Genomic DNA, 21,217 nt, shown 5'->3' with positions numbered 1-21,217 from the left:
CCCACAAGAGGGTGCGCCACAACAAACTCAGATTTAAGTAATCGGACGATGTAAGCAACTCATCATCATGTTGGCCATTCTGACAAAAAAACAGTAGTGTCACAAAGGTCTGTGAAACAATACTACTGGGCTCTAGAAGCACTGACCAAATTTTCAGGCAGTTTATCAATCCTTTTACTCATCGTTCATAAGCAAGAGTGATCCTCATGATCCGTTGGAGCACTCGATTCCACAATAAGAACTGATACCAAGATCTGTGACTGTGAGCATTCAGTGGGTGGGTTGTAAAGGGTGAAATCATTGCCAGCACAAATGTTCTCATGAGAAGTAATCGGCGAGAGCAATGACGAAGGATGTCTGCTCACAGGAAGAAAATGCTTTTATTTGAACAGATCCATGGAAAGACAGCCTGCATTATGTTGTAAAGGGTCCCAAGAAACATGGTCGGCTACTGAAGTAACAAAACAGCATTCTTTGATTTGTGATTGATATTCAGCCACAGCAAATCCAGGGCTAAGAATTATATTGTGGTGCTCCATAATCAGCTGCTCCGACTGTGCTATTATGAGCCAGTTATAAAAGCAAGATTTTAAAAATGGATACATTGAAGCCTCAAAGGAGGCAAAACTGCATCCATGAAATTTAGGAATGTGCTTGGAGCAAGAGCAAGATCGAAAGGCAAGACTTGATATTGGTATGTTTTGCCCCTCAAAGAAAAAATGAATAATCCAAGTTTTCCTTATCACCATTTGAATAATGAAAATATGCATCCTTCAGATCTTTTGAGTTGGGCAATTTGGACAATAAAGCAACATTATTAAGCACAATTTTCTGAGAAATGGCAATGACCACCAGAGAGGATAGTGTTATTTGAGGATAACTTTTATATATATTTTTTGTGCTTTTATTTGTAATAAACAAACCTCAAACTTGAAGCAGAAAAATTCATATTCATTTTTCAGTTTACTTTTACTGAGGTTGTGATGGTGACCTTCACTGTATGTCCTCATTATTATTGCAGGAACAATGGCTCCAGCTTTGGAGGGGAGCTGCTGTTTGGAGGTGTGGATGAAACCCGGTTTGTTTCTCCCATCAACTGGATTCCAGTCACTCAGAAGGGATATTGGCAGATCAGATTAGATGTGTGAGTGTGTTCCCATCCATTAAAAACACTCATTTGACACAGACAATCCCAACAGAGATGAGTGAGCTGTGTTTGCTGTGTCTAGTGTGAAGGTTCAGGGAGCCCTGAGTTTCTGCTATCGTAGTACTCAAGGCTGTCAAGCTGTAGTGGACACAGGAACTTCTCTAATCGGTGGCCCAGCCAGAGACATCCTGCTCCTCCAGCAGTTTATTGGAGCAACACCCACTGCTGTTGGAGAGGTGATTATGAGACACTGTTTTATGTAACAGCCAATACCTTTTAATACATTGTTATCAGTTGCTGCAAAATTCAGTATGGATTGGCCTCTAATGATCACTCTTCTGATTCATCATAGAGAAGAGACACTACAGCCTCAACTGTATTTGTTTTGTTGTGGGTTTCAGTATCTTGTAGACTGTGTCAGGATCAGCAGTCTTCCTGTAGTGTCCTTCTTGATCAATAATGTGGAGTATTCTCTCACTGGAGAACAGTATATCAGGAGGGTGAGTACAACACAACCACATATTGATTTATTCTGCTGCAGGAGTAATTAAACGTATTTCATTTTGCTCTTCTTCTTATTTTTTCTTGCTAGTCTATAGCGGCCCAAAGAACAATACATAGGATAGTTATTGAATCTGGCACACAGATAAAAGACAGTTTGACCATTTACCACAGTATATTTGGAGTCTCCATTTCAATCCCTCTAGCGCCACCAACAGCTCAAACTTAAGGTCTACAAACAGAATTCTTCAAAATATTGTCCTGATTCCTGAGTTTATGCATCCTGTGCAGAGTATGTGAGCGAAGCGGAGTGGGAGCAGAGCGCGGAGTGGAGCGGTGTGATTTTGACTGGTGTAAGGAGCGGATTTTTAAAAGTCACGAGTACAATTCATGCCAGCGACCCATAATATAACTGCATATTTAGCAAGAATTAACTTGTTAAACATATTTAGCTATAGCTTGATACAGATGGATCTCTCAAATCAGAAGATAATGAAATAACCAATTGGGAAGTTATAGGCTAGTTCTCAAGGAATTTGTCTTCCTTTTACTGATTATTTTCGGGTTAAAGCATGATTTAAACAGATACAGCACATTCACACGCAATCGCTTTCGCAATAATGCATTCAAACAAATGTAATCTTACAGTAGGCTACTTCATCTGTATCTGATTTTGAATGAGCAGAAATCTGAAAGAAATCCATTGATCTGTAGATAAAATAACTGATGAAAATGTAAACTGTTATTTTCATCACAAACTAAATTTGCACAGCAGAAAGCAGCAATTATACCTTTTAATGCTGACAACCATTGAGCAGAAATCTGAGCGTGGAACATTTACCACAGTATATTTGGAGTCTCCATTTCAATCCCTCTAGCGCCACCAACACGTGGTAGTTAATATAGGCTATGTTAGGAACATAACATTTCAAACATACTGAAATACTTTAGCCGTGGAGAGAAGGCAGAGCGGTGTTTCTGGTATCAGTGAGCGCGGAGTGGAGCGGGAAATGGTAGTGGGGTGACAATACACTTATCCCATGAGACGAGACGAGACACGAGACTGGGTTCATGAGACAAGACACAATTTTTAAAGAAATCCTCAGTGATGAAGAATATAGGGAAAAATAGTCTTTTATTCAACTGAAAAACACAAATTGCAAAAAATGTAGGTGCATTTTGAAATCAACTTGTACTTTATGAAATAAGCTTCTATTTTAATTAAATTATATGCAGCAATGAACAACATGTAAACTAGAGCTGCATGATTCTGAATAAATTGAGAATAATGTTTATATATATATATATATATATATATATATATATATAGATATATGTTTATATATATATATATATATATATATATATATATAGGAGACCACGATTTTTCACGATTCTGAAGAAAAAGATATTAGAAAACTAAACAAAATAACCTAATTTACTAGTGGTTCTGACAAAATGTTCATTTCTTATTTCTTTTTAAAAATGTATATTCATTTGAACTAAATGAAATTTTTAAAAATAAATCAATGATAGAGTCTTTGTCCCAATTCAGAAGGACTTGTTTCACTAATGGAATCTCCTGAATGAACAACTCAACTCGCTACTGTAGAGAAGTGTTTATACCCAAACTATAAACTTTTATCGCAGCACTTGTTACTTAAATGTCTGTAACACAGAAATAATAATATTTGTTTGAAAGGATTTTTGTCTTTTTGTGTATGAGGAGCAGCGTGAATGATGCATTAACATGGGCAGCGACAGAACGTGCTTCTCACGCTCCACTGACACTCGCGATGTGAAAGTCATAATAGACATAACTGAATCGTTGTCATTCAGGAATAAGATTGTGTGGGTGTTTGAATTGAGATTGCGATCTTTAAATGGATAATTTTTAAGCTCTAATGTAAACACTGCAAAATGTTTTGCAAGGATATCATCAGGTTCCATGAGCTCTCGTCACATCCCTAGGAAATGGTGAACCCCGAGTGGAGCTGGAGCGGAGTTATTATTAAATGCTCGGAGAACGGAGGGGATACTCTCACATACCGCTCACATACTCTGATCCTGTGACATCATAAATTTTGTTCACATCATTTAGAATTTTCTGAAAAATGTACTAACTAACCAACGTTGAACAATGTGTGGACAAATGCACCAAAATGAATGTAAGGGTATGTCTTTACAGCGATTCATGTATATAGATCAAGATTTGTGTGTGTGTTATCACAACCCCTTATAGATCAAGATTTGTGTGTGTGTTATTTTTGCACATTCACGTGAAGGGGTAGTGGTGTCTCGACTCTCTTTTGGTTGGAGGAGTAGGGGTAAGGGGTAGGGGGGGAGGGCCAGTTTAGAACTTTGAATTTTTGATTTTTCTTGTTAGTAATGTTTGTGTTTGTAAATAATATTTGATATTTTATTATTTTTTTTGATTATAGACTGCACGATAGTACCACAACTTCATGTCTGATCAGGGTGATAACAACCGTAGACATTGAGGGGGGCTAGTCCCCCCACTATTTTTATATCTATAGATAAACTTTTTTCTAATATTGGTATTGGGAGAGAGAGAGAGAAAGATGGAAGTTGGGTGTATGCGCTTCTGTGCGTTTCTCTTTTTAGAGTGAGTTAAGGCTACTTAAAAACAACGATTTTATCCTCTCGTTGCTGGAAAATTTAATGTAGCGATTCAGTATTTAATCTGTATTTAATAAAAGTCGTGGGGCAGCATTGACAAGTTTCTTTAAAATAGAATTGGGATTGGGCCTAATTTGTATTCTGTCTATAGAATGCATTTATAAAATGTTCCCATTTCGACAGTTATGTCTCTGCTGTGCTTGCAGCTTGATTTCTCAGATAGAATTGCCGCTGTCTTACATTCACGTTCCAGCAGTATCTCAGCTTCTACAGTCTGATGATTCCTCTGGTCTCCTCTGTAGGAGACGTTGAACAATAAGGAGATCTGCTTCAGTGGCTTTCAGGCCATAGATGTCCCATCTCCAGTTGGACCCGTCTGGATTCTAGGAGATGTTTTCCTCTCTCAGTTTTACAGCATCTATGACAGAGGTCATAATCAGGTTGGATTGGCTCATCTTTCAGAAAAGTCAAAAATCTCTGTATAGACCACATCTCATATCAGAATATGCTGCTGGATGCAGAAGAACCTAATAAATGTTTTCTCATCCTCTATTAAATCATTACACTTCATCATTTACTGCCTTTGCTCTGTTCAGTCTGATAATAATGTGTGTTCATTACAGCACTGAGAGCAGCTGAGAGATGTGCTTATGTAATTGAGCTTAAATGACAGACAAAGCAGACAGTATTCTCCACTGTACACTAAATCATTTGAGGGCTTCAAGAAGTTTATCACAAACATTTGCATTGATCTCAGTCTGGATCATCACAGGAGATGCTACACCTTAAGGAAAACTACTTAATATATTACTGCAATATATTCATACATATACATACATTATACAGTAGTCAACATTTGAAGTGGATCAAAAAAGTTCATCAAATTTGTCCTAGGACAAGAACGGTTAGGTTTATATTTCTATAATCTTTTTTATTCCATGTCCTTATTTCCATTTCCTGTATAAACTCTCTTAAGATTCAAGATTTTTTATTTGTCACATACATGGTTATATGGAGATCATATGACCAGCAGTGAAATGTAAGTCAGTCCTCTCCATGGACAGTGCAATTATTAAAGAATACAAACACAAGAAAATTATATAAAAAATATGGTATGGAAAAAGTAAGATAAAAATAAGGATAAAATAAAATGCTTATAAAATAAAATGTTCAGGACTGTATACTGTATATACTAAATATTAAGATGAGCAGGAATGTACAAGAGGAGAATGTGCAAACAGGTTGTACAGGGTATTTACATAGCAGCAATAGAGGTAAAAAAAAAAAGACAATAAAAATAAAAATTATAAGAATTGCTGTGTGCAAGTGTCATTGTCGATTTATTAAGCATCTTACTGATAATTAAGTGAAGTCATGTAGAAGTTAAGAGGCTGAGTTTGAGTTTAGGAGCCTGATGGCCTGGGGGAAGAAGCTCTTCCTAAGTCTCTCAGTTTTTGCCATCAGGCTACGGAAGCGCTTACCAGATGGCAGCAAAGTGAAAAGACAGTTACCAGGGTGATTTGTGTCCTTAATGATTTTAACAGCTCTGCTTTTGCAGTGTTTGAGGTAGATGTCCTGCAGCTTAGGGAAGAGCAGACCCTGAGACGCGCACAGCTAAGCACACAACTCTCTCTGAGGGGATTTTGAGTTGTGACTGGAGCTGTTCCCATACCACATTGAGATACACTGAGTCAATACACTTTCTATGGCCCCTGAATAGAAAGTTTTCAGGATTGCTGGTGAAACCCTGAATTTCCTCAGCTGTCGCAGATGGTATAGTCTTTGCCTGGCTTTATTAACCTGAGTTTGGATGTGGGTAGTCCAAGTCAGGTCCTCAGAGATGTTTACACCGAGGTACTTGAAGCTGCTCACCCTCTCTACAGGGGTCCCGCTGATCATAAGAGGAGTATAGGGCTGCTGCTGTCTCTTCCTGAAGTCCACAATCAGCTCTTTAGTTTTACTCACATTCATAGAGAGACAATTCAACTGTCCTGGCACCATGATGTTAATTTCTCTACCTCATCCAGGAATGCGGTCTCATTATTGTTGTGAATGAGGCCCAGAACCACAGTATCATCAGCAAATTTGATAATAGATGTGGAGCTGTGGGAAGACATGCAGTCATGAGTGTAGAGAGAGTAGAGCAGGGGACTCAGGACACAGCCCTGTGGTGCTCCTACGTTCAGGGTGATGGAGCTGGAGGTGAACTGGCCTACTTTCACCACTTGAGGTCTGCTGGTGAGAAAATCAAGAATCCAGTTGCAGAGTGAAGAATTCAGGCCAAGGTCCATGAGTTTAGAAGCAAGCTTGATAGGGACTATAGTATTGAAAGCAGAGCTATAGTTGATGAATAGCAGCATTACATAGTTCCTGTTATTGCTGTCAATGTGTGTGAGAGAAGAGTGCAGGATGTGACAGATGGCATCATCAGTGGATCTGTTGGGGCGATAAGCAAACTGAAGAGGGTCTAAAGTATCAGGGATGGAGGAGCAAATGTAGTTCTTTATAAGTTTCTCAAATACCTTCTTGACTGTTGACATGAGGGCAACTGGACGATAGTCATTCAGACAAGAGGGGTTGTTGTTCTTAGGTACAGGGATGATGACAGATTTTTTGAAGGAGGTGGGAACCATCGATGTAGCAAGAGACTCATTAAAAATAGATGTAAACAAACCAGCGAGCTGATCAGCACAGGATCACAGAACACGGCCAGAAATCCCATCAGGTCCGGCTGCTTTCCTGACGTTCACTCGCTTTAGGGCCCTCCGAACCTCATCCTCAGACACGGTGATTACATGATTATCGCTGCTCTGACTGCTGCTTTCAGACGCACTGATTGGCAGACTCACGTAGCCGCGGTTGCATTCAAAGTGGCCGTAGAAAGAGTTTAACTCGTCAGCCAGCGACGGATCTGCTCTCACAGCTGCAGAGGATTTGTTTCCAAAGGCACAGATGGTTCTTAGTCCTTGCCACATGCATCGGGAGTCATTGAGCTGGAATTGTGACTATGCGTTCCCTATATCGGTGTTTGATGGCTTTTACCGCCCCTCGGAGATCATAGCACAATGTTTTGTACTCACTCATGTTCCCCGACGAGAGCCTGGCATTGTATGCAGCCGTGCATATGTTTACTGCAGCACAGATTGTTCTGTCCACCCAGGGTTTCTGATTTGAGAAGGTCCTTATAGTTATTGTATCCGTTGCTTGTTCGGTTAGCATGTTTACAAAACTACAAAATGTTGTTGGTTTATTAATATTCAACATACTTTTTATAATACTGAGCAGAAATGCAAGTACTTATTTCTATTAAGTTCAGGATATCTTTGTTCTAAAAAGTTACTAGTAACTAAAAAAAATAAGTACTAGTTCTCATATTTCTTAACAGATACTCCCTGTTAGAATAATTGCTAGTAATAAATAAGAACTAGTATCTGATGAGTCAAAACTAGTATCTTTTAAAAAGGAAATAGTACCTAATAAATAGTGCTTAATGGAAAAGACACTAGTTTAAAAAAAATAAATACTAGTTACATGACAATAGTTATGTGACAATAGATACTAGCATGGTTTGTAGATGTTAAAATGGCCTGCTAAATAGACAGGCAACATGATAAATCTCTGAAGCCTAAACCACATCATTTCAATTGTTGCGTATCTATAAGATCAAATACCATAATTTTGTTCCCAAAGGTATCCAGGAATTGAGCAAAACCAACAAAGTAAACTAAGGGGGCTGAAAGCAGATCTTTGTGAAAGTTTGCCTCAGTTGCAGGACAGCAGACATGATTTAGTGAGACACTGCAGGACTCTTACCATTCTTAGTATTTGCAGTGTGTCTGGGTGAAAAACATGCTTTAAATCACCTGTAGGCTTTATGAAATGTGAATTAAGACTCGTTGCAGTACACGGGACAAAGCTGCCAGTTTCGGGTCTGTCCCGCACTGCTGTGGGAGTTTAATACTGGGCAAATGACCTACTGTAATGTAAACTCTTACTTTACTATGGTATTTCTGTAAACATTTCTATCTGATCATGGTAAATTGTACATTAGGCACATATTTATGATACTCATAGTGCACACTTCATATAGATAGGAGGTGAGTAAGTGAGCATGTGGAATTAGTCATTTGCAAGTAAAAACAGTGTTTGAGACTCGCAGCAGCAGATTCAAGCAGTTGAATTTATTATGGACTAGTTCATGTTAGTTCAGTTCATCAGCGCTATTTTTAAATCCAAGATGGCGGCGCGGTTGGACGCAGCAGCTACTCCGGGTCCCAAAAATTTTGTTTTTATGTCTGTTAGTCTCGTTTTGTTTGTTTGTATTAGTATAGTCTTATTTTATTGTAATATCATTGGATGAAGGATAGGAAGTGGTGTGGTGTAACAATGCTGTGGTAGTGACAAAACACTGTTTATCGCTGGTGGGGTTTATGTTTGTGAAGTGTGGGGTCACTGTGTGGTATGGCACCTGCAACGCGTCCTGCCGGAAGACCCTTCAACACATAGTGAGAGCAGCTGAGAAGATCATTGGTGTATCTCTCCCCTCCCTCCAGGAAATTTATGGAACCCGTCTCACTCAAAGCCCTCTGCATCGCAGGTAACCCCACTTCACCGTCACACAGCTTCTTCAGTCTGCTGCCATCAGGGAAGGAGACTGCGGAGTCTCCAGGCCAGGACCAGCAGACTGAAGGACAGCTTCATCCATCAGGCTGTCAGGAAGCTGGAACTCGCTCCCCCCCCCCCGGTCCCTCTTCTGCCCCAGGCACCACTGAACTATGAACCCCCTCCTCTCTTCTGCTCACTACCTCATTCAGCATAGAACTGACGTCATTCTACCACCTCTTCAGTCAGTTTAAATAAAGAACTGCTCTCTGAGCTCTTTGTCACTTTAATCAGACTGAATAAGCTCTTTTGCACTACCATCTTTTTAACTGCACTGTTTGTTCACTTCACTGGTTTGCACTCTATCTGCCATGTGCCTTGCGCTGCTTTATTTAACCTTATTTTTATTTTTTTCTTATTTTTTACATGCCCTTATTTGTATTGTTGTATTTTAGATTTTAGATTTGATCTGTATCTATCTGTATTTTTAGGCTCTACTGTTAGTGTTATCTGTATGCACCATGGGTCTGAGAGTAACGCAATTTCAATTCTCTGTATGTATGCTGTACATGTGGAAGAATTGACAGTAAAGCAGACTTGACTTGACTTGACTTGATTATTGCAATCATAAAATTTATTTATTGATTCGAATTAAATAATAATAACAATAGCAACCAAAATATGAATTGTATTTTATTATTAAACACTTTCAAATACTTTTCATTTCACAGTATAATAGTATTATTGCAATTTTAACACATTTCTTTAATTATGTTATCACGATCACAAGCTGTAGTGCCCATGAGCTCCACCAGTGGCCACTCCATCCCTGATTTTTACTATTCACCCAAGACTCAGTTTCCCATTATCCTTTGCAATCAGTGAGTGCAGATGAGTCCAGGCAGTCACCTGTCTCTCATTACCTCATCAAATGTCACACCATAAGAATGGCACACACACTCTCACATTGCGTTTGATTGCTAGCCTGTAACGTTTCCCGGTTGTCTGTTTCCTTGTCCTGCCTTAGTTTTCTTTGATCTTGGCTGTTGTCTGTTTTTGTGATTATTTACTGCCTGCCCTGACCTCTGCCTGTTTTTGGATTACCCTTATGGATTACCTTGGATGTTTATGTTTGCTATTACTTACCCTGCCTGTCTGACTACGTTTTATGAATAATGTGGCATTTGCATCCCCAACTCCACTGTCACGACTCCCACGTTACATGTTACAATTGCAATAGTCCTAATATTTAAATTATAGTATGTGCTTATTTAGCTGTTATAATTCAAATAATTGTTTATAAAAAGGGCCCCAGTATAGATACAAATACCTCAGCTAAAGTCATATTTGCATTATATCTAAGGAAATATTTGTTCTAATCAGTTCAGCAGTTTATACATGCTTTAACACATTTTAAATGTTATACTGAATAAAATAATGAATTTTTGTTCAAAAAATATGCTATCATTACAACATGTTCATTTTAAAGCTATGAAAATATTTTCTAAAATATTATATAAAAAATATTTTGACAGCTTCTTTCACTGCTTGATAATTTAATACAGCTCTACTGTAGTTAAAATAAATATTTTAGTAAGTGCTGTGGTTAATGTCATATTTGATAATCTCAGAAACTGAAGCTCATTTCAATCTTGTGAGATATCGATTATTTTTGTGATTAATACATTCAGACATAAAATTCATCATCAATTACAATCTGATCTCAAGATGATTTGACATTGTGTTTTATTATTCCTGCACAAACAATAGAGGAAAATGAACTACATGTTCTTCATGAATCATGTTTATGAAAGATACTTTTGAATTGAAAGGTAATTTTAATAGCAGCAATACAAATGATTGATGCAATGCTACAATAGAAACAAACAGATTAACAAAGACACAGCAACAAATAATCGTTACCCAGCAGAATCACACACACACACACACAGATCTTCTTGTCTATATGAGGATTTATTACACACATTTATTCTGTTATTTCAGTGACAGAAGTGCGGTATTAAGTCATGAAATACAGTATTAATGTGATGAGGAGACTCTATAACATCTCACTGTTACTGATTTATCATACAGCTCAAAGCATTATGGGTAGAATCTCTCATGAATCTATTCTGATTCCTCAACACAGTTTCACTGATGCATTATAAATAACAAACCTAAACCCAGGATAGAGTGTCTGAGTGAATGTGGTCTGGACTGTGTGGATGAGGCTCATTGTGTCAGAGACGTTGTAGAAGGACAGAATTCCTGCACTGTGATCCACATACACTCCTATTCTCCTGACATTATCACCACACACTCCTGTTCTATTGCTGATGGACTCTACAGGGAGACTAGTCTTTATGTTATTGTGTTTGAATACATAACTGCAGTACAAACTCCAGGACTGATCATTATTTCCAAACCAACACTCTTTACGCCATCCCTTCCTGCTGATGCTCTTATATGACACTGAAATACGCACATCTCCACTGTACTCAATCTCCCAGTAACAGCGTCCACACACACTCTCTCTACACAACACCTGCCACACATCAAATCTGTCTGGATGATCAGGATAAACTGGATGATCTGGATGGTTCCACCGATACTCTCTCACACGTGTCACCTTTCTGTTCTCCTCAGACAGAATGAGTTCAGTGTGTGCTGTGTTTGGATCCAGTGTGAAAGAACAGGCATCTGAACACAAGAACAGAGTCATTTAGAACATTACAACAATCACTAAAGCATAAAGACGTGCTTGAGGGTCAAGACTTGGTTTTAGGGGTCAGGTTATAATTGGATGAAGGGTAGGTTTAGGGTAAGGAGCTAGAGATTGCATAGTGTCAATGTATGTGCTCACAAAGATAGCTATACAGATTTGTTTGGGTGTGTGTGTGTTTGTGTTTGTGAGTGACTGTGTATAAGTGTGTATTTGCATTGGTTACCAATAGCTGCTCGCATAATATTCAGGCATTGATTCAGGCACAAAACAACCACTAGATCTGCACCCCTTTATCTAAATTCAGAAGCTTCTGTTCTGTTACTGAACGGCTAAAAACACATCTCTTCTATCTGCACTTAACCCTCTAACACTTTCTATTTGATCTACATTTAATTATTTTTATAGTCGCTCTGAATAAAAACATCGGCCAAACGACTTAATGTAAATGTAATTTAAATGTAGACATACATTTCTTTATTCCTGCTGTAATCCTGGATTCTCCTCCATGATCCACACTAGAAAACACACACACACACAGACACATTTAGTGAGTAAACACACACACACACACACACACACACATCTCACAGCAAAAAAACATCTTGCTTACGTACGTAACCTTTGTTCCCTGATGGAACGACATTAGGGGGATTACTTGGGAGCCCCAATCATCACTGATTAAACAAAAAAGTCATTAAGTGACATACATTTTAGGCACAACATAAAAGTAAAAAAGACAGAAGCGCTTGAAGAATGACTCTTCTCATTTAAAAAATAAATAAATAAACTGTAACATCTTCACTAGATGAATGTGTACTGCTTTTTGAGTGACACATTTACGGATACTAGTATTTTTATTTTTAAGATTTAGTTTTTGTTTTTTTTTACTGGTATACATAAAAATCAAACCATAAACACATAAAACAAAAATAATAACACATGAATTTAAAAACCAAAAGGACTGACAGATAAACATTCTGAAATTCAAAATTCAAAAGACACATTCAACATAAATCAACAGTACTCCGAGTGCAGAGAGTTGAAAAAGAACCTGACAAAAGAGGAGGCAGTGATCCACATCGACTTCTCTGAAAACTACACATGCAAATACAGCTCAGAGGTTCAAGCTATCCACTTTGGTTCCTCACACCAACAAGCTACTCTGCACATTGGTGTTTTGTACATAGGTGGTGAAAAAGATCCCAACTGTTTTAGCACAGTGTAACCCTACAAACACAAAAGCCCCCAGCTATATGGGAACACATGAATCTGGTGCTGAATTATCTACAAGCCACAAACCCGCATGTATCTGTTCTACACTTTCTGAGTGATGGACCTTGCACCCAATAAAAACAGAAAGGAAATTTCTTCTTTTTCAGCACAGAGCTCACAAGACAAGGTCTGGAATGGGGAACATGGAACTATTTTGAGAAGGTCTGGAATTCATGGTAGCTTTCATTGGCTAAGGCCCGCCCATGAGGCTGTTTGACTGACATGTCAAACAACCAATCACAGTTCATTTCGTTCATCATCATGTTTCGAGGCGTGGAAATGTCGCTACAATAACAGTGTGTAAAACTCTCTGACATATTTTAAAGATTCTGTGCTCCGGACTTTATTTCACATACTTTTGAAAATCCAGTGTTTAGTTGATCCTGATAAGCGGTTGTCATCACAGTTGTAAACATGGCGGCTTTCTTCTTTCGTGAGGGGGTTTGGCGCCACGGCATCTTTGTTTCCAGGCGGAACGTTAAAGAACACGACACACACGTCTCGCAGAAATCCTGTAGAATTCAACCAATCTGATGACGACTTCAGCACTCCTGAAGTGTTTCCACTTTTGTGTCCCATATGAAGGGCCCTATGAAATCCGTTTTATTTTTTCCCAAATTCCGTTTTATTTTTTTCCAAATTCCTTTTTATTTTTTTCCAAATTCCTTTTTTTTCAGTTTTAATTTTTCTTGACTCTTTTTTATAATGGTTAATTAAATTTTATTAATCAAAAAGCAAGTGTAATTAATTAAAATCAGGAAACTTATACATTTTCACATCAATTTATTAAAAGTTTAATAAAAATTCCATTTAGGGCCCTATGAAATGTTTTATTTTTTCTGCACCATATGTTTTATTGTTACCTTATGCCGCGTTCCAGGCAACCCGTGTTTTTCCAACCTTCTACCCGTGAAAGTGCACTGGAACGGCAGTCAAACCCGTGACTTCCCACCCGTGAACTTGTACTAGATCGATGTACTCCCAGTTCCGAGCTCTGACGTCACATAGCCTGCGAAACAACAGTGGCAGCCCCTACGGATAATATTGCTTACAGATGCGGTGTTTATGCAAGTGGTACACGGTAGAAATAGACTTTAAGGCAATATAAAGTTGCAATAAAATTAATTATCTAGCTACAATTCCTTGCGATCAGGAAGTTTGGCGTGACTTGCCTGGAATGCTACAAAGTTATGGCGTTATTTCCCTGTCAAATGTCGAGAGTGCATTATTGTGTTGTGAAAGTACATTAATATAATGCGCTATTGTGGTGTGAAAGTACCGCGCGCTGAATATGATGTGCGGAGCTGACCCTCTGCTCGGCGTCGGGGAACTGGGCGCACGCTCTCAGATACACGTTGCTCTTGTAAGAATGTTCTCTGGGCTCGCTCAGAGAGTATGCCTGCACTTAAAACTTGTTCAGTGCAATCGCGAATCTCTCCTCTTCGCTTAAAGTAAGCGTGTATGTGCTTAGACTGTGTCCCGTGCACTTCAAGATGGCCAAGTACTCTTCTCTTCGATTACTGTCTCTTTGCTCTTGGCATAAACGCTGTCAAAACGGCAACAACCAATCAGAAATAGGCTTCAACGACTGACCAATGAAAACGTGACATCGTACATGGAATCTTATTGGTTGATATTGAACCGCATTACGGAACACAAAGTGATGGGCATTTCGCTCTTTTTCGTGAGCCGGCTCGTTTGACTCGGCTCACTGAAAAGAGCCGGCTCTTTTGGCTCACAAACGGTTCTTTAAAAAACAATAATGTTTTGACTATGATAGGTGTGAAAACAATTCTAATTAAATTATTAAATGAAGTCATACTCACAATGTCTCACAATTTCTTTAAAAAATGCATTGATTTGTTATGAAAAAAGAATACTATTAAACATTTGCATTTAAATTACAACTTTTAATGTATAGAAACAACAACATTAGAAAACAAATACAATCTGAATATGAACAACATAATAGAACCCATATTAAAGAAAAAATAAATAACTGAGAAAGGATTAAACTGGTCCCTCTTTTTTGGCATGTTATATAACCAGCATGAACTATCTCACTAGTTATGTTTTGTATAACTAGCATGAACACACACACACACAATGCTGATCATATTTTTCTTTTATGAGAGATTTGCATTCAGAAATGCAAGCTGCCTTACTATTCGAGGGGCTGATGCGGTTTCTTCTCCGAGTTTGACACTGTGTGTGTGGTGTCTGTGATGGCTCGGCCCCTCCCTCATGCCATATAATTGGTTGACACCTCGTGTATGATTGACAGGAACAGAATGTGAGGCTGATCAGACAGTCGAAACGAATATGTGCCTTTAGGCCTATATAATATTTTTTTGTTCTTTGAATTAGTCAATTATTTTAAATAAAATAAAATGCATCCATTATTTCATTATTACATAATGATTTATTTTCTATAGGCTATATATATATATTTTTTTAAATACTGTCGGCTCTTCAGATATGCAAGCCAGCTCTCGTTGTTCACCTACAAGAGCGGCTCTTAGAGTCGGCTTATTCGTGAACAGTGTTGCCAACTTAGCGACTTTGTCGCTAGATTTAGCGACTTTTCAGACTTTTTTCGGAAAAAGCGACTAGCGACAAATCTAGCGACTTGCCTGGACAAACCTTATTTAGTCTCTGAGACTCTCTGGTACTGCCGCGACGAGCGCGAGGTCTCTCTCTTTCCCAGCGCGCGCATCTCTCTGTCTGCATCTGCTCTGTTCAGTGAGCGCAGAGGAGCAGCACTTTCAGTTAAAAAAATATTCTGTTGCTTCTAACTCTATTTTACATGCGAGTATAGCCGAAATCACAGCACAACCATTGTCTTAATCGTGACGCGGTATTTGATTTCATTAGACAATGTCGGAATAGGATTTTTCAAATGCAGATTAATATCTTTGAGAGCTGGTTATGTAGTCTTAATGGACCGCGTTGCAGTCATTATAATATTCATGTCCGGTTGTTTGTCAACAGAAACATTAAAATATAATAATAAAAAACAGTTTTATTGCGAATTTGGCTGCATTAAAATGCAGTATGTAAGCACAGGGAGGCAAGAAAATACGACGCACTTACGTCATGAATATGCTAATTAACGTATGACGTCATCTAGCGACATTTAGTGACTTTTCATTGAAAGAAGTTGGCAACACTGTTCGCGAACGACCCATCACACATGGAATAAGTTCACTTAAGTTCAATCAAGACGAGCCGAGATGGATCCGCCGAATCGACGATCTCAGGTAATCCAGTTTTATTTGTTTTGATGTTAAATATGTCAAATGTATCTTAGAAATGTCTGGGAAGAGGGCACATTGGATTATTTTACATATTAATTACCTAGACTGTCAACCACATTGTTCACACTCACGCGCCATGCCCATTGAAAGTGAGATTTTTAGATAAAAAAAAAAATAAGCAAACGTTGATTATAACACTCCCACGCATGCAATCCGCGATAAAGAAAATCTATTGCAGATGACACTTTTCATTAATTTCACATCATTTCATTCGTGACAGCCATAGATAACATAATTTTACTGGGGCATTTTGCCCCCTTATCTTAGATTCCCCCGAAATATTTGTTCAGATAATATCTTAAACTGTGTTCCGTAGGTGAGATGAGGTATTTCTTGTTTGTTTGGGACGTGAGTGTGGGTGATTAATTAATGTTTTTTTTTATTTTTGGGTGAACTAACCCTTTAATAAGAGGCTTAATATCCGCCAGCTTGAATGTTTTTGGGATGTGACCTAAAGATAACGATTGGGTGAACTAACCCTTTAAGAAACCACAACTAGATTCTAGTGAAGTGGCAAATTACAGACACATTTCAAATCTTCCATTTATGTTTAAAATTTTAGAAAAATTAGTGTCTGCTCAATTGTGCTCTTTCCTGCAAAAATTGATCTCTATGAAGAATTTCAGTGCTGCGTTCGACACTATAGATCATGACATATTCACAGATTGATTACAAAACTATACAGGTATCGTAGAGCAGGCTTTAAGATGGTTTACATCCTACCTGTCCGATCACTACCACTTTGTTAATTTAAATAGGGAGTCATCTCATTTATCAACAGTAAAATATGGAGTGCCACAAGGATCTGTCCTAGGTCCTCTGCTATTTTAAATTTGAAAATTTGATATTATTATTGAATCAAAAAACACAGAATCTCTTGGATTACAGTTCGGAACTAGACGGATGTACGGACGGATGTTACTTCCTCTACAGTCAAAAATCTGGGTGTTATTCCAGACAGCAACTTGTCTTTTGAAAATCATATTTCCCATGTTACAAAAACAGCATTCCTCCATCTTAGAAACATTGCCAAGTTACAAAACATGTTACCCGTTTCTGATGCAGAAAACCTAGTTCATGCATTCATGACCTCTAGACTGGACTATTGTAATGCACTGCTAGGTGGTTATCCTGCATCTTCAATGAACAAGCTACAGGTAGTCCAAAATGCAGCAGCTAGAGTCCTTATCAGATCAAGAAAATATGATCATATTACCCCAATTTTTATTTAATTTATGCATTTAGCAGACGCTTTTATCCAAAGCGACCTACAGTGCATTCAGGATATACATTTTTTACCAGTACGTGTGCTCCCTGGGAATTGAACCCATGACCTTTTGCGCTGCTAACACAATGCCCTACCACTGAGCCATAGGAACACTTTTTTACAGTCTCTGCTATGGCTACCTATTAAGTTCCGTATCAGTTACAAAATATTATTACTTCTCTATAAGCCCCTTAATGGGTTAGCTCCTGCGTACAGTACCTGACTAGTCTTCTACCACGTTACTATACATCACAATCCCAAAGGTCGCAAAACTCTGGACAAAGTAAAAGTCCACAAAAGGAGATAGAGCTTTTTTGCATTTGGCTCCCAAACTCTGGAATAGCCTTCCTGATAACGTTCAGGATTCAGACACACTCTCTCTGTTTAAATCTAGATTAAAGACTCATCTCTTTGGCCAAGCATTCAAATAATGCATTTCATAATCTTGGAGTGCAATTATATCTGAGCAAATACACATTATTATTCTTCAGCTTGGGTTAAACACATCAATTTTGCTTGGTTGGAACAGCAGCTACGCTTAATTATGTCTATTTTTGTTTCTGTAACCAGGATTTACACAAGCTTCAGTCTGGATCCAGCACACCTGAGAAGAGATGATGCCAACACCTCAGAGGACCTCAGATGATGCCAACCTTGAAACAACATACAGAACTACCACATTTTGATAGAAATTTGATTGAATTATTTAATAATTGCTGTTAATAGTGTTCATCATTTGTTTGATTGTCTTTATTGATTTTTCCGTACATTTCTGCCATATGTACATTAACTGAGTCACCACTGATAAGCTACTACTAAATATTGTAAAAATGTAATTTTCTGTAAAATTCCTTTGCAATGATTTGTATCGTGAAAAGCGCTATACAAATAAAATTTAATTGAATTGAACTGAATTGTTACTGTGTTTTTTTCTGTCACATTAAATAAAACATAAGAACCTTATTTCCTGCATTTTCATTATATTTCTGTAAATCTGACTAAATGTGCTTGAAAAAAACAGAAATAATATTTCACAAAAACCATTAATATTGTCAAAGAAGGTAACACCAGTGACAAAACAAATGGTACATGTGGTCTTTAAATAATTGCATTAAAAAAAGATTTAAAAAAAAATATATATTTTTTTTTCCTGTCTATATATATATTTTTTTCATAAAGTCAAAATAATGTTGTCTAAGTTTAAATGTTAGAAAAAGAAATACATTTTAAGTCATCTTGCCATACCAAAAGTGGACATTTCCGTAGAATGGCCCTTTTATGATGGCTAATGTTGATCAAATCTTATTATTCAATAAATAATTTTATATAAACAATATTAGTATTTAATAATAATTATAATTAGTATTGAGAAACTGTGTGTGTGTTTGTGATGTTGATACATTATTCCACCGTTAGATGATGACAAGAGGCTGTTTTTATGACTGAGTCAGCAGTAAAGACTTTTATATTGGAAAATACTGGAACAGGGTTGTAAATAAGTTATTTTTACTTTCAACAACACCTTGTAAGACACAGCCAACAAATGCAGTGATCAGCGCTGTCATCGGAAATCACCCTTAACAGATGTAAGGATAGTACAAGACAAAGATATGTCTTTGCTCAGTGGATATTCAAACTAACAAAGTTTTATTGTTTATATGAGATTGAGGTGAAGAATAAATGCTGTATCAGATAAAGGTAATCACACTTGCTCAGTCAATCTCTCTCTCATAATACCTTACTCTACATACAAAGCTTTTAATACAGTAATACAATAAGCTTTTAATGAAGAAACTCAAAAGAGGGTTTTAAAGACACTCAACATTGTTGTTTCTTATGTACAGTAGGTGGACATCCAAAACGAAATTTTTCTACTGCCGCCAGACACACAAGGCCTGTAAAGTGCATTTGCAGCTTTTGACCGCTGAGTGGCGCTTAATCACAAGTTTTCAAACAAGCGATCAAAGCACATTTTCGCAAATAGAGGACAGCTTTGCCTCGCTGATGTGTTACATTTGATGGCTGCAGTCAGGGAAATATGAAAGAAAAAACACTATAGTTAAAATATTTAATATTCACAGATGAAAGTTTGGTAATTATGAAGTTATGTGCATTTCTTAGAACGAATTCAAGCAGGATAAATGTCAAGCCTGTGCCTGTGCTTATATTTTCTCTAAGCTACAAAGTATTACACCATATTTTAGATTTGACACATTTAATAGGTGTGCAGTATTATTTATATAATATGAATTATGTGTTATATTATTCAAAATAAATTGTGGTTTACTTTGCATCAGAGCATTAAAAGTGGTAGCCTATTTTAGTGAGCTTGGCTACATGGATTTATATGCAAAATGTCAATATTCTCATATATTAGGCCTATATTTTAATTTATATTTTAAAATTCCTTTAATAAAACAACATGCATTTTTGTTATTGGTTACCTGTCCTTTATTTTGACAGACAACTTCTTGGGAAAATATATTTGTCTGTACACTGATTAAGAAATTGTTGCGTGTTTTATAAATTATTTTCTTTATTTCAGTAAAACGTGAGGCACTGTATAATTTCCTCGCTCATTATTTAGGCCTAATTAAAATAAGAAACTAATAAATTAAACCTGCACGATTTAGCTAAATCATTGAAAGTCTAAAGAATGGACGGATTAATAGAACGCTCTCATGTTTAAACTCAAGTTCTCTCATTATAATCAACAAAATACAAACAATGTAAATAAGAGCTTCATTAATTGACAACTTCAGTGATTTTAAAAGGGAGCCTTCTTTACTTACTTTCATATAATTTAAGTAAAAAATAAAAATTACCGCGAAAAAATAAAATTGCAGCCGCATTTAAATGCAGGTGTGTAAATTTGTCTGATTTATTGTTTTTTGTTTTGTATTTATTATTATTTGTTTTATCTTCATAACAAATCTTTTGCATGTAAAAAATAATTTACGCTTGTAATGCATTTGCAAAATGTGAATTATTATTCATATTCAAGTGTTTGTGCCAAAATTATTAATGCGCATGCAGGACAGGGAGGCGCCCTCTAGATCACTTGAAATTTTTCCTGATAATGAATTAACTTAAAATTGTGGTGTCTCACATACATGAGAAATATATCAATTCAGAACGAAAGCATTATGTAATCTGTGAAGGTTGCATTTCTCTTTAAAGGCGAATCCATGTGGATTAAGTCAGCACTGTGAATTTCATCTTGCAGCCGACAAGAAAAAATGTGTTTATTAATAAATAATTAAAATGTCTCCTTTTTTACAATTATTGGGCTACTTCTGCCTGTGCTTTGTGGCAAACTTTACATGTGCTTGAGCGCAGAATATATTAAGGCTCATTATGGATTATAGATGTAAATTTAATATAAACCTGTGATTAGTTGAATAATGACAAATGAACGGCTAGTAACTAGAAATAATTACATATCATAATGTTATTGTTGTTTTACCTCCTCCTTTTATCTCATTTTACAATTACATTTAGTTCGCAATCCATCCCTTTGCGCCACCTGGCGGTAGTTTCGCGAATTAATTTAACACGCGACTGACTTGCAGTTAACGCCGCGGCCCTGCGGCGGCGGTAGTACCCATTTTGGTTGTCTACCATCTGTATTTACACACGCTTGCCATGCCATCGAACTGTTGTATAGATGCAATATTACAATTATAGCAGTGCAAAATAGCTATATATCAGCACGTTGTTATTACCTACGGCTGAATCACAGCCGT

The 21,217-nt window shown here is 37.2% G+C and overlaps 2 protein-coding genes across 5 annotated transcripts in view; one reads left to right on the top strand and one right to left on the bottom strand.

Annotated features, from left to right (window-relative positions):
* Window positions 1-4,861, top strand: part of LOC122137252 (cathepsin E-A-like) — an 8,076-nt gene extending 3,215 nt beyond the window's left edge. The window contains exons 2-5 of the mRNA XM_042723023.1: window positions 963-1,144; window positions 1,230-1,383; window positions 1,549-1,647; window positions 4,591-4,861. Coding sequence (XP_042578957.1) covers window positions 963-1,144; window positions 1,230-1,383; window positions 1,549-1,647; window positions 4,591-4,773 — 618 coding nt within the window. The 3' untranslated portion in view covers window positions 4,774-4,861. The remainder of the gene's footprint in view (window positions 1-962; window positions 1,145-1,229; window positions 1,384-1,548; window positions 1,648-4,590) is intronic.
* A 5,758-nt stretch (window positions 4,862-10,619) lies between these two features.
* LOC109084592 (NACHT, LRR and PYD domains-containing protein 3-like) overlaps window positions 10,620-21,217 on the bottom strand; it is a 28,641-nt gene continuing 18,043 nt past the window's right edge. For 3 of the 4 annotated variants that reach the window (XM_042722545.1, XM_042722546.1, XM_042722544.1), the window contains 2 exons: window positions 12,084-12,130; window positions 10,620-11,590 (listed from right to left, as the gene is read on the bottom strand). In XM_042722545.1, the coding sequence (XP_042578479.1) occupies window positions 11,031-11,590; window positions 12,084-12,130 (607 nt within the window). In that variant the 3' untranslated portion in view covers window positions 10,620-11,030. The remainder of the gene's footprint in view (window positions 11,591-12,083; window positions 12,131-21,217) is intronic. The other variant, XM_042722547.1, reaches the window with a different exon arrangement.

The sequence above is a fragment of the Cyprinus carpio genome, chromosome B4 (genome assembly GCF_018340385.1).
Source record: "Cyprinus carpio isolate SPL01 chromosome B4, ASM1834038v1, whole genome shotgun sequence".
Taxonomy (NCBI): Eukaryota; Metazoa; Chordata; class Actinopteri; order Cypriniformes; family Cyprinidae; genus Cyprinus; species Cyprinus carpio.
The sequence above is the reverse complement of the archived record's forward strand: the minus strand, read 5'-3'. Positions and strand labels throughout refer to the sequence as shown.